The 15,226-nt window shown below is 27.9% G+C and overlaps 1 protein-coding gene across 1 annotated transcript; it reads right to left on the bottom strand.

The window, feature by feature from the left end:
* Nucleotides 1-4,475: 4,475 nt before the first annotated feature.
* LOC126904883 (plexin-A4) lies at nucleotides 4,476-15,183 on the bottom strand. The gene is made up of 2 exons (XM_050684222.1): nucleotides 14,450-15,183; nucleotides 4,476-10,426 (listed from the first exon to the last, which is right to left on the bottom strand). The coding sequence occupies exon 2, from the start codon at nucleotides 10,394-10,396 to the stop codon at nucleotides 4,601-4,603; it is 5,796 nt and encodes a 1,931-aa protein (XP_050540179.1). The 5' UTR covers nucleotides 10,397-10,426; nucleotides 14,450-15,183; the 3' UTR covers nucleotides 4,476-4,600.
* Nucleotides 15,184-15,226: the final 43 nt, after the last annotated feature.

Below are 15,226 nucleotides of genomic sequence, written 5' to 3'. Positions count from 1 at the left end.
ATACTATCTATATAACAATCTTCCCAACAACGGACTCGCCTCCGTCCGGAATATATTCCATTAAAAAACCTTGTTTTCGTAAAAGGCAACAATATGAGCAAAAATAAATGCTTGCAATTATAATTTTACACAAATATTATCAATATTTTGTTCAAACATTTTATAGGATCATTTAAATGTTTTAATTACCTTCAAAATAGTTTTTAAATTGATCTAAAAACATTATTATGTAAAAGAAGTTAAATTTTAGTCTTAATGTGTTTTTAATGAAAATCATATTTAATTAAATGTTTACATATGTGTATTAACAATACCGATCAAATGATCATAGAAAATCATAGAGGATCATAAAAGAATCTATTACCATTACTACCCATCCATAAAATATAATTTTAATTGCAAAATACGGTCATCATGGATACAATAATGATAGGCGTAATCTAAGAGGTCTAATAGAGGTTTCGCTCCCCAAAAAAATTACATGTTCATTTCCATGAAAATATTTTTAAGGAGGAGAAAAATTATGTTTGTCCCCAAACATTTTGTTCAACTTACGTCTCTGACAGTAATACGTTCAGGTATATAAAATCTGATTATTATGAAACTCACAAAACTTCTAATACAATGTATCCTTAATTGTTTACTAATAACAATTATATATCACCAGTAATTTTAAGTTAAAACCCATAATTTAAATTAATAGTGCATAGGTAGTTGTTTTTGGGCCCCTATTTTATAATAGGCACCGACAAATACTTGGAACTTGCCAGTTACTCGCGTGATTAGATATCCTAATTTTTATCGACTGCGAACACTACGATAAGAACATTAAAATGAATTGATTATAATTATACAATGGCTGATAACTTATACCCTTTTTCATCTACGTTCAATGAAAAAAATAAGCAATAATTTTTTTTATATTTTAATTCCAATCGACGTGATATATAATAATCTGGAAAAATATTTACAATCTAGAATTTAAGAAGCGTATTGACCAATTTTTTATTTTTTGAGAGAGTAAAATTAAATTTTCATTTTTCATTTAAGCTTATGAAAAAATGTTAGTTATTCTTTAAAAAATATTTTATATATAATGTACATTATTTGAAAAAACTAATAATCGAAAAATTCCAATTTTGGTTGATACGTTCCTTTAATTCAATTTACCTTCGATATGCAGTATACAAAAATAATTTAAAATCACTTTTCATTATAACTAACTCTTTTAAGTTAGTTTTTATTAAAGGTTCACGTTTATGTTTATAATAATGCTTTCATTTCATATAAGAGAAATATTAGTATATCAATAAAAAATTACTTAAAATTTTAACAAAAAAATTGAAACCTTGTGAGTCACTTGAATGCCGTTAAGGTCTTAAGTCGATTCGGTGGGTAATACGAGTGACAAAACAAAGCCCATAGAAAGAAAACAGAGTATTGAAAACAATACACATACCAATGACGAGGCTCAAGGTTCGACACCGTCGTTTTATTGTTATTTGAAGCCGTCAAAATATTATATGACCATTCCAATTATTTCTATATGGTGTACAAATATTCATCAGACACGGTTTGTTTTTTATAAATTTATATATTCTTAACATGGATCGCTGTATTGTATGATCAAGCAAATCTGTTCTTGAAACAAGCGAATTATTTTTTTTTGTAGCTTTTGTAGTAATCTAGAATTTTACTATGTCACATAAAATTAAAATTATTTAATATTTTACCAAGATTAAATTTTAACAGAGAATCCTATCTGAATAATATGATTGATTTACATCACACTCGTTTTGTCCTTTATTATTACCAGGTTTAAATTATTTTACATAAATAGCTTCGAAAACAAAGGCTTTCATTTTTAAACCTGCGGTTGATTCATTTGTCGACCACCAAGTACTTACAGTAATACTTTAATTAACGATGGAATTGGTTGTCTCTTGTATAATATGCGTTATAATACATTCGGACACACACGGCTATTAATATACACCTCAATACTATGTTAAAGAACAATTGAATAAAAAGCAGATTAAAAAATTAATATGTTTTCAGACATCTTTTTTGTCTCGTTTTAAGTCCACGGCACATTTTGATTGAACGCGTGAGACAAAGTGATTACATTTTTAATAATTACAATTGAGAACCAATGAGTAATCATTACGTAATCATTATGCTGTTGTTTAGTGGATCACTTGATGTTATATTTCAAATATAAACTTATACAAGCAGGCGTTTGAAAATTTATCACACAACTACATTCATATTTATCACGTTTCTTATTGTAAATTAATAATTTTCCTTTTGATTTAAAAAATTATTCATTTTTTTAACACAATAATAAAAACAAATAAAATATTGTTCCAATTTTCATTATATTTTTGTTTCATCACATACATTTTATAAATATACATAAAAAAATCATTACGTGTGCATTTATATAATTTATTATTTACACACACGATCACAAAGGGTACACAAACACACAGTACAAATATTACACTTATAAATGTCGAACATTATTGTACACATAGTTATTAGCATATGTATTATATGTATATTTTTATTTAAGATTCATTAATTATACAATTTGCAAATATATTGTTACATGCATTACAAAGTTATTACATAATTTTTTGTTGGTTTTTATTAGTTTAAAGAAATAAATATAATATTTCAACTGTTGATGTTATTATAAAATCATATTCCATTGGGCTAGACAAAAGGGTAATTTGATTAAACATTAGTGTATGCATTTGTTTCTTATGTTCTATATAGGAACCTAATTAAAATAGAACTTGAAAATTACAATGATACAAATGCCATAAACACGATTTTACACATACTAATATTATAGAGATATGACAGTCGAAATGTTGCACGGTTATTGAAATTCTGGAGGAACAGTTACACAATATAAAAAAATAGCAAGGATTTTCTACATTTGTAGAAATTGCATTCGTACACGACAAACAAAATTAATTGTAAAGGCATTAAATGATAAATGTCTTTTCAGGATGTATACATTTAGTCTTATTAAGTAGTTTCATCGAATATTATACTAGAAAACATTTAATCTAAATCATAGTAATTATTAACTTTAAAAAATTAACATTAAAAGTTTACATATTTTATTTTTAATGGTTCAAAATTAAAAAAAAAAAAAATTAATTGTAGGAAAATACTTATTTAATTTACGTGCAACACTCATATAATTTTGATTGTATAAAGCACATAAAAACCAAAAATAAACTTTTAATAAATATAAATAAATCATTATTCCATGCTTGTTAAGTTTTTCAATATTACTGTTAGAGGTATTTTCTCATTCAAGTATATTTTAATAAATACCAATGTGTACATCTTGTATGTATTTGATTATTAAAGCCATTTTTCTAACAACTTTGAATTATTTTTTTAAGTATAAATCNTACATCTTGTATGTATTTGATTATTAAAGCCATTTTTCTAACAACTTTGAATTATTTTTTTAAGTATAAATCACAATAAAAACACTATTTTACGGAATATAATAAAAATTTGATAAATAAAATAAAAATAAAACAAAGCATAAAACTAAAATGAGGACTAGGCAGTATAATACAAAATATACAATTAAAATGTAATAACAAAGTCAACAAAAAATAATATATATTTATTTATATATATATGTACACGAATAACATGTAGTACTTTTGTTAAAAAAGCTAAATAATAATTCACAATCTATGTGCAAATAAAAATTTGTTGATGATACAAAATATTTATTTATTTTTCTATGATTATTTTTATGAAAATACATGATAATACTGCTTACACAAAATGGCCTTTGTGTTGGAATGATTTATATATATAAATATTTATATAAAATGAGTAAGTATAATGTATAAAAATTTAGTTGTATAAAATGGTAATTGGATAAATTAAGTAATTAAGTATAATATTTTACATTGGGTTTAGTCAGAATAGGTTTGGGAGCAACAACTGAATACAAGACAAAAAATTAATATACACTAATTTGACAAAAAAAATGTACATACATAAATTAAACTCAGTCTTATAGAATAGGTTGAAACATATTAATTAATAAATAAAAGTACACAAATAAGAGAAAAAGTATGGTAGAAATCTGGACGGATATTCAAAAATATAAAAATTTCAATTAAATTTGAAGTAGTATTAAAAATCAACAGAAAAATTGGTTTGGGATTTAATTTCTAAAAGCTTTTATGATTTTGTAATATAACTGTAAAGGAAATGCATATAATGAAATATAATATTGGTAACATCTTTTTGGCAAGAACTATATGCAATGGATATGTTATTATAATTATTTCATTCCTATATTTGAGTGAGATTTTTTTTTAAATAATATATATCTAAATTTCTTATTTCTACCATTTCATAAAAATTTGGCTTAACTATAGTTGTGTTTTTTTATAAATTAATACACATAAGTATTTTCTTAAAAATATTACTGTACTACATACATACCACAATTTATATAAAATTCTATAAAAGTAGCAAACCCCAAAGACCCATTAATACTCGTTATTGAGCAAAATCTATCTAAAATTGGTTTTGATTATTGGACCCCTCACTTGTCAACCATCATGAAATTGTGCACCTGTTCAAGTTTGTAAGCTAACCTTTGTTTTTGTGAAAATTCATCTTCTTCCAGAGTGACCATTAATTGTTCATTATACTTGGCAGCATACATATACAACTCATACAAGGCGCAATTAGTGTTGAATTCTGTCATGTGAATTCTAGACTCTTCAGCAAGCATAGCATTCATATCCTGATCTGATATGGCTGACATCATTTTGATGTCAGTATAATAACGTTCTACCCAATCTTTGTACAATGGTATATCCTTTGCATAAAGTAATTTAGAACTAGGTGAATCCTTGCCTAATCGGTGATCTGATGTTGAACAAGAATCCATGAATGTTTGAGCGACAACTGATAAACAAGAATCCACAATATTAGACTTGTGTATATCAAAAACAAAATTTGGATTTTTTATAAGGTTTACCCAAAACCTTAAAGGTAGGCTATTGCTTTTCCAAGTGTGCACTACCTCATGATCAGTGATACCATGCTGAATTGCTTGGTCATCAAGAAAGTCAAACATATACTTAATGGCCAAAGGCAAAGCACTTCCACGATGTGCTGTACTGAATATAGTTTCAAATAGGTCATCCACAAACTTTTGGAGTGTACCTTTTGTAGCTAGTAACCGAGTAAGATAAATTTCTGAAACCATCTTGTTACCACGCTCACCTTCTTTTTGGGCATCATTATCATGATGTTTTACTAGATGCCAACTTTTAAGTCCACCATCTTGATCATTGTTCAAAGGTGATGTAGCTCTACTATATGGTGGACTATCATAGTTGAATTTAGTAAGATTTAGTGTTTCATATTTATGTTTATCCATTCTGTCAGATAAAATTGATAAGTTGTAGGTTGACATTTGTTTAACTGATACTAGATTTAGATATGCACCATCTGGCACCATATAATGGCGTAAGGTGTTGCGTTTTTTCCATTCACCTTCGACTTTAGTTGTTGAATCTTCATCGTAGAGTATAAGGCGGCCTGATGTACCAGTTCTCCATTCAACATCAAGTTCACATGTTCTTGGACGCTGACTGCACGGCATTGCTCTATAAATAGTATCTAAAGCTTTTTCTTTAACTTGAGAAATTGTGTCACAGTCTAACACTTTAACAGGAATATTTTCAGTATTGGGATCTAGACCAGTAACAAATGCAGTCTGTTGTGAAATTGAAACATACACAGTCATTGGATAGAAGTCAATTGATTGTCGAATGAGTTTTTCTTCACTTAATGAATATCGAGCTTCAGATGTAATAGCATCTACAGGACCCTTGTCCACTTGTTGTTTCATTGCTCTAAACAGAAGGTATAGTGGCTCTCCAGCACATTCTCTTAAGAACTTATATAATAAAAATGTAAACCATGATGACAACATTTTTTCAGCAACACTTTCAGTTCTCCGAAGCAATAATTTAGGATGACTGTTACCTTCCATGCATTTCTCGATTAACTCAGCCAATAATGTCTTTAATATATCAGTACAATACTCCATTTTACTTTGTAAAGAAACCATAATTAATGAAGCAACATTAACTCGATCACGCATTGAAAAATAACGGTTACTTTCTAAAGTTCTTATGAATAATAACAAAAATGTTTTATTAAGTATTAGTTGTCCAAAAAGCCTAATTCCCTTTTCTTTTCTAATTAATTCAGGTTTTTCACGTTGTAATACACCATGGTCTTCCATATTTGGAAATAAGATTTTCATTGAATATGTACGGTAGTCTAAGAATGGAATACCTCCAGAGGTGAGATCACCAGCAATATCAGTAATTTCAGTTTGTAATTCAGCAAAAGCTTCTTTACATTCAGCAGCTACACGTAATTCTAAAATATCCATTTGTTCTTGCATATTTTTTAAGACTCTACTGCTCTCAGTTGATTTACGTCTATATGCTATTAAGAAAGCAATGAAAATAATACATATTATAATCATACCAACTATGCCCCCAAATAAGGCTGGTTTTGTTAAAGGACTGTTGATACTTGATGGTGCATAACTAAGTTTTCCAATATTAAATTTTAAGCTAGAACCAACTAAGACAATAACATCAGGTAATTCTTGACTACCAGTTAAACGATTATCTTCAATTTTAGCTAAAGGTTGAGTAGCAGGAGGTCGGCATGTAAGCTGGTGACGAGATAGAGATGTTACATTACAATAGCTTGTGCCAATCTGTACTATAACATCTGTTTCTTGACATGCTCTATCTAAATGATGACCATTAATTGTAAGATAGTCACTTTTATAAAACTTAATGTCTTCATCAAACTTAGTGTATACTGGATCAGGAAATAGCATGAACTTAGAATAACCTCTTTTTGATGATATATTTTGAACATTAATGACATTATCCATTTCAAAACCATAGTCTAATTCTAATGGTTTATCTGGATCAGGTTGATTTCGTTGTAGTGGTACTACTTTAGGTGATTCACATATTAAATTAGAATTGCTAAGTACAAGACAATCGCCAAAATATTTAGTATTCATGTAATAAACATAAATACGTGGAGTCTGGACAAAAGCAAAATTCTTACCAGCTACTGACACTTTAATACCACCAGATACTATTCCTTTGGGAACTTTAACTTGACCAGGAGTTCCTGACTCTACTGTTTCTATACTAGGATCATCTGTATACTCATATGTTTGTAGATCAAATGCTCTATAGGAGTTGTCAAATAGCATACTAATTTTTCCTACTTTTTGTTCATCTGTAGCACTAGTCACACATGTTGTTTCTGTCAGAGTACTATTAATGACAACACAAGGTAGATTTCTTTCAAAAAATACTTGTATATTGCTTCCAGCATTCATAAATTTACCAAAAATCTTTAGAGTTGTTCCACCAGATTTTGGGCCGTAACCTGGGTGTAAACCAGTAATTATAGGATCTACAAAATGATAATTTGTTTTAGATTCACCCCGATAACCTTCAACTTGCACAACAATTGGTCCTTCTCTTCTATCTTCATTGCCAGGACCATCTACTCGACACACAATTTTCCTTGTCATTTCATATAAATGACGATATGGTTGGCAGCGCAGTCCAGCTACAGTGACACCACTATAAATGTCTTCAAAATTTTTACCTAAATTTTTTCCTAAAATTGTTATATTTGTGTCACCTTCCCATGGACCTGCAAGAGGCCAAAATGATGTTATATGCAAATTAGGACAAGTCTTATTACGATTAAGCCATATTCCAACTGCTCTATCACATTGATCCATAACTTCACAACTATGACTGGCTTGACACCATCCACATTTATATTTTTCTGGTAGAGCCAAACACATACCACAATCATCAGCCATGTCACTACATCGATAAATCACAACATGAATGTCATGAGGATTATCTAGTGGTTTAGATCCACCCCAAATTACTGCAAAAGTAGCTGTAATGTTTGGTAAATGTGAGTTATAACTGAACTCCATTGTTTCACAGTAAATAGTATCAGCAACCAAAGCAGCATTTACACTAGACACCCGACCTTCAATATTAAACTGGCATACAAACCGAGTTTGAGCAATAAACTGACCGATTATATGGACTTTCACTCTTACAGACTTTTTTATACCAGAAGGAATTAATATTTCTGTACTACCAGTATCTGATCCATTAATAGTTGGACAAAAAGATGGTCCACTCCTAAAACTAGGCCCTACACGGTTTACTCCAGTAACTAGAATATCATTTCTGCAGTTTTCAGCTGTATCATGAGTACATCTATGTGCTTCAGCACACCAATCACATGGAAAAGATGAATTTACACATTGAGTACAAGATGTATAAGTACTACAATCAAAAAATGTAAAATTTGTAGCGACAAAGTCTGGACCAGTAGCTGTTCTGACAGAAAGCTTTGTAGTGAAATGATGTTGATTTGATGGAATAAAAGGTAGTAAATCAGTACGTGGAGTTGTGCAATTTACACCAAATGATTTTCTTGTAGCATTTGTAATTAAAACTTTATCAAATACAGAATAAGCACAATAAAAAGGTCCTTCAAGTAATGGAAGATTGTCTATCACAATTTCTAATGTTCTAGCTGTAGTTTTTTGAAGTTGACTTGGTGTGACTGAAGCAATGGTTGTACATTTACCACTTTTATATGGTATCCAATACAAAGGATCATTTGCAGCATCTTCACAGTTTGAGCGTAAACTACATTTGTTTTCTAATGAACACCACCCACAGTAAGGGTCTTTAACAGACAAACAATCCCAACAAGTACTATACATATGGCATTCTTGAACCTTAATCATTGAAACTCTGTTTTTAGTCATAGCATACAAGTGCATTTGTTGCTGATCAACTATAAGATCTGGATTAACAGGAGAGTTTTGTTGAATGACTATATCACCATATTCAATAGCCTTAATAGAACTTTCTACAACAATTTTTTTAACATGGCCAGTGTTAGTACCAACAAACACTACAGTAAAATCACCAGTAGATGTTGCAGTGACAGCAGTGAGACGAGAATCAAATGTCAGTACAGGTACTGCTGTCATAGGTGATTCTCCTCCTAAAGGAGTATTTACGTCCATACCACAAAAGTCTTCAGTAATTGCTTGAAGTTTTGTTGTTATGCAAGGATGACTAGGTGATATAAAATCCAGACCTCTATTTCCTTTACCACTAAAACATGTATTTATATTTTGTAAAAATTTCCGTCTGATAGCTTTAAGTGAATAAATACACAATGCACTTTGGTCGTTAGGTACACTTTTTAATTCACTATCATTTGCATTGCTTCCAGAAAATACAGCAAACAGTACATCATCTTGTGGTGTTATGCCAAGATCTTTAGCTAAGTCTGAACCGATTTTACCAACATAGCCAGCTTGAACTAAATTGTATGATTGATCTTTACTAATACATTCTAATGGAATTTCTGTATATGAGTAATAATTTTTATCTTCATGACATAATCTCACTATCTTTGATATATAAGGTGATGGTGATGCTGCTGTACGCATTTGAGTAGTTAAAAAGTAACTAAAACTTTCAGAACTAAAGCCATATACATAATTGATTAAGTATCGTTCTCGATTTAAAGTATTGACAAATACTCTTGTGCCAGAAATAACACCAACATGAGCAATACTTAACATATTTTCACTATCTAAACTTCTAGAGGCGATAGCTGGCACATCTGAACGGTAAGGGGAATTGCGAGTAAAAGTAACACCTATGTACATAACTTGAGTAACAGGTGGATTTGGAGGCCCTGGAGCTATGAAAGCTACAGTAGAAGCTTCAATATTATTGGCAACTACGGCTTCTTTTACTTGTTGAACTGTATCAGTTATATTATTTAAATTTCTAACAGTGCACATACCTTGTAAAACTGAACCACAAGTAATTATCCTAGATGTAGTATAATCAATAACAAGTACTTTGTTTACATTGTCAGTTAAATTTTTTATGGTTGTGTTAGGACACATATTGGCCCCACATTCAAATGAATCATCTATGGGGCCAGTAACCGCTCGATTGGTTACATTGAGATCTGGTGTAAGTTGGTAAATCCTGTTGATGGCACCAACAAATAACCTGCCAGTATTTTTGTCCACAACAAGATGATTAAATAGTGATGTTCCCTCATTATCTTCAAAAGTTTTGATTATATTGGAACTACCAGAAATAACATTTAGACAAGCTAAATAGAAAAGTATTACCCGGAGGTGGAAATGGGCGTTCTGCATTGTAAGACTTTTGGTTTCTCCAGCACATGGGACTATGGAAGACATATGGTTGTAGTTCAATACAAGGTTCTATTCCTGTAAAAAAAAAAAAAAATCTTTAAAATTACATTAATTTTTGGTATTTTTTATTAAGTTAAGTATTTAAAAATTACAGCCAACACATTTTTATCAAGATTCCTACGATTGAAGAGTATATTATAATTTCAAAAATTGCATTTGTTTTAGACTGCAATTTTTTTTTTTTTAATATATCAAAATTGTAATAACCAAATTTAATCATTATATATATAAATACAAGTACTATAACACATTTAATTATTTTGACAATTAGAGTTCAATATAGTTGTTTATATAAATATACAATAATTTTTAAAGATTTAGAATATCCCATATGTTTAGCAGTATTCCATTATAATAATTAACATACCATTTTCTAATGAGTAAATAATAGTTAAGAACAACAATTAGATAACAATGTGTTATATAACACAGTTTCTGATTTAACATTTCCTGATCATTTTTTTCAAAATATTTTAAAGATATATAATTATAAAACATTTATTGTGTCATCACTAAAGATGTGTTCTGTACCCATATTTCAAATAATTTACGGGTACCCAGCATTTTTAATTGATTTTTACTGTACAGAATTGTACTCAGTATTTTTACAGGCATTATATTAAAACATTAATATATCATATGAGAATATTTTAAATTATACTTAATAACCTTAGCCCAGTGCTTTCTTATTAGTATCACATCAACAATCATTTAAGTTTCAATCATTGAATAGATAAAATGCTAGTTATTTTACCTTTTGGGAATCAGAAAAATTATTTGTGTATACAGAGTGAGTCAAGATATGACAAATCCAATAACTTTTGATTCAATTATCATTTCTTTAAATTTTTTATTTTTAAATAATTATTGTCCCTTAAATCATGTTCAAATCATATTTTTTAATATTTATCACTAGTAAGAAAAAATAACTGTTATTTTTCATTATTTTCAAAATCTTGAAATACTCATTTTTGAGTTTTTATCTTGCAAAAAATGTGACGGGTTGATACAAATTTTAAGACAAGTATTTATTTTAATAAATAGAATGGTTATGTAGCGTGAGAGGGTACAGCTGTACTGGTGAAACACATACTCCACCTACGTTCCATACCCAATCTATGTATAAAAATAAATAACAATATATCCAACAAAATACAGAAACTCATAGTTTTTGATTGTTATCTAATTAAACTCAATAACTCTTTACAATAAAAATAAAATGTTATTTTTATATATTACATGTAATATATACAATATATGACCGTCAGAAGGGCAAAGCCACTGATGCAGTTGTTAGGTCCTCACTTTAAAAGACCTTATATGCATAAATGAAAATAAAAAAAAAATTTTTAATGATAAAAATTTTAATAATCAATAAAGGAAGACTTATGACCTTGTAATATTTTTTTTTACCTATTTAATTCTTGTAGTACTTCTGTAATCTTTATAATCATTACTTTTGTAACAATCCAAATGAAAAAATAAATAACTGTACTATATATATTAAATTTGTGATAAAAAGACATTTTAATCATATAATTTTTTGAAATTTAGTCTTATAATTAAAAATAAAATACATAATAGTTTTTACTTTAATTTCAATAGTTGTTTCAAAAAAACTGTTAGCATATTTGTTGTTAAATTAGTATACTAATATCAAATAGTAATTTTTAAATTAAATTTAAATTTAAATAAATAAAGAAAAAGCCATTTATATCTTAAAAATTTGTTGACCTATAATTGCTAATTAATGAAATCATCACAACCCATAATTTTTAAAAATATTTTGTTTAATAATTATGACTAATGTCATAAATACATACTTATTAACTGTATCTCTTCCGTGAATAATACTACTTTATTGATATTTTAATTAAAATAATATTAAAATAGTTTATTTGAAATTGAAATAAATTTTACTAATTTATCACAAGTAAATTGAGATATGCATCTAATCACAATTAATCTTAGTATATTTAAAATTAAAATAATTAAAAAATAAACATATAAATAATAATCTAATAAGATAAAACTAGTATTATTTGAACTTTTACATAATATAAATATTTGTTTTATCGAATTTTACAAAATTAATCAAAAATTGCTGATTGATAAATAAAATAAATGTATAAAACAAAATATGTTTTATACAATTTTTAATTATATTTACAATTATTTTTTTATTTAAAATTAATTAATTTTTATATTAAGAAATATTTAATTTTAACAGGTAAATAAAAACTTTTTAATTTTTTTTTTACAAATTTGAAATATAAATGAAGGCTAGAAATGATCATTTTTATTTTAAGAGTAGATTTTTATACAAATTTCCTTTGAGTCATAATATATTTATAATATAAAAATTGTAATTGCTTGATTGAAAATTTTTTAATGTGTTTTAAAAAGGTGTTAAGTAAATATGAGTCTTACAAAATTTAAACTTTACTCTATCTAAATTGAGTTGTCAACTCAAAGCAATGATTTTTCACAGCTGTTACTTTTCTATAAATGACATATATGAAATTTTTAAATGCATATAAATCTGTTTTTTATGTATTATATTTATCAATTCATCTTTTTGAGAACAATTTTAAACTATTTCACTACCTTATGATTATAAACAATAATTAGATTGATGTACTTACAAAATGAAAGAAAAAGTAAACATTTTGATTATTGTTTTCTAAAAAATGTACAATATGGAAAAAAACTATTAGTATACAAAAAAATGTATTATTAATAAGTTATTTAAAACCCATAACAAGTCAGTTTTCATCAATTTATAATTAATGTTTAACAATGTTTTCTCTAAAAACTTTGTTTAAACAAGAGAGAATGAGAACACATACACAAAACCAGCATAACGAAATCAAACCCTAGTATCTATGCATTCAGACATGACTCATTACAGACTGAGCTACCTTGCTATTTAAATTGAATACTTATTTATTTCTCAATGCATTTGATAGAAACAATAATTCTTTTAAGTTTTTTTTAAATTGACATTTTGATAAAACTACTCAAATAATTGGTATGTATTATTGTAATTAAAGAATTTTTTAAATTGAAAAACAAATTTAACAATAATAACTAGATTAAAAATTATAATTTTAAGATAATGAAACTGGCTTTAAATTAGATTAACATATACACAGTTTCAAAAAGTAAGAAAACAGGTGAGAATAAATAGAACAAATAACAAGAACAATAGAAACCTCTTTCCTTACTCATTGAACATTCTATATATAGATATTTAAATAAATACTTAATTTATTGAATTAAACATTGCATCATTAAATAAATCTGTTACCTGATAATTAAGGTAAACTGAACTAATAAATTAAAATACTACAACAGATTATTAAGAAAATATTAGGAAAGTATAGTAATTAACTATTCATTAACCTAATAAAATTCTTTTAATAATAAACATATTTTGCTAACATGATGATTATTTAAATAACTCAATACTCTGTTAAACTATCAAATAAATTCAATAAAAATTTAATTCAATGAGATGTGATAAGAGCCAGGAATGAGAAAATCAATAAGTTTTTATTCGTTAAATAAAATATATATAAAATACAAAAAAGGTAAATATTTCTTGAAAAATAACAATAATTTTAAACAGAATATAAAATTACTAGAACTAACTGTTTCAATAAATTTACATTTATCTAAAATATACTTGCATTATCACTTGTAGGTAATATTTCTACCAATAATTTGACTCACTGAGTAATTAAACTACTACTTGACACAAAAACAATATTTTTAAGAAAATTATTTAATAGCAAAAAATCTAATCAATAACAAACTTTTACTTTCAAATTCATTGTGCATTAGTAATTATTAATGTATTTGCTAAGATGGACTATTTGGGCATGTTTTTACAATGATTTAGCTTCAATGTTCTTAAACAATAAGCAAATCTCGGCTATAAGTATTATAAAGTTGTAAACTTTATAAAGTAAATTTTATGTTGTATAAAATTCGATGGCCATTAAGCAATAATTAATATAATACACGTGAGCTTACCTTGTAAGTTAACAATGATATCCACAATAGCATTGCGTCCGAATCAGGACATTTTGGCGATGGCAATCAATGCACAACGGAAATGTTAACAAACACGCACTGCTCAAAATTTAAGCAAAAAATTATAAAAATTAGTTTTTAGCTAACGCGTTGCACTCAACAATTAACACTTAACGTTCGTCGTGTGGCGTAAAACAAAGACAAGAGCAAATAATTATTGTCGGAAATGCGTTGACCGTCATCATCGTGTTTACATATACCGATCTGATCAATCACGACGATCGTTCCCGTTATTTCCAATGGACGGTTTTGAACCGGTGGTGGCGACCGCCGTCGACACCGAAACAGCAGCACAGCCAACGCCAAACGACGTCATGTTATCATCTCGTTTTCCACGCACATAAAACCATAACAACGGCTGTGATTTTACCGTACACAGTATTTCAATAATTCAAAACGTGATAAAAGCACCGAATAAAAAATTAATCACACAACTTAAAAAAATATAAAATTAACTAAGAATTACAAACACACGTTATATATCACGCTAAACTATTTGTTTTCTTGTTGCGAGTACGGACTGACAACAACGATAATACAGAAGAGTCGAATTACCGGAGGCGGATAACGCACACTGACGCACGCACAGTCACCGACACCGACACAAACTCAAACACGAGCGACGGCGCACGGCCGGATTCGACGGGTACGGACGAGAAACAACGCGGACACACGAACACACACACCAGTCGACTGCGCTCCGGCGGGTCCGCACTG

The sequence above is a fragment of the Daktulosphaira vitifoliae genome, unplaced genomic scaffold, assembly GCF_025091365.1.
Source record: "Daktulosphaira vitifoliae isolate Bord-2020 unplaced genomic scaffold, ASM2509136v1 Scaffold_4, whole genome shotgun sequence".
NCBI lineage: Eukaryota > Metazoa > Arthropoda > Insecta > Hemiptera > Phylloxeridae > Daktulosphaira > Daktulosphaira vitifoliae.
This window is presented reverse-complemented; position numbering and strand designations above follow the sequence as displayed.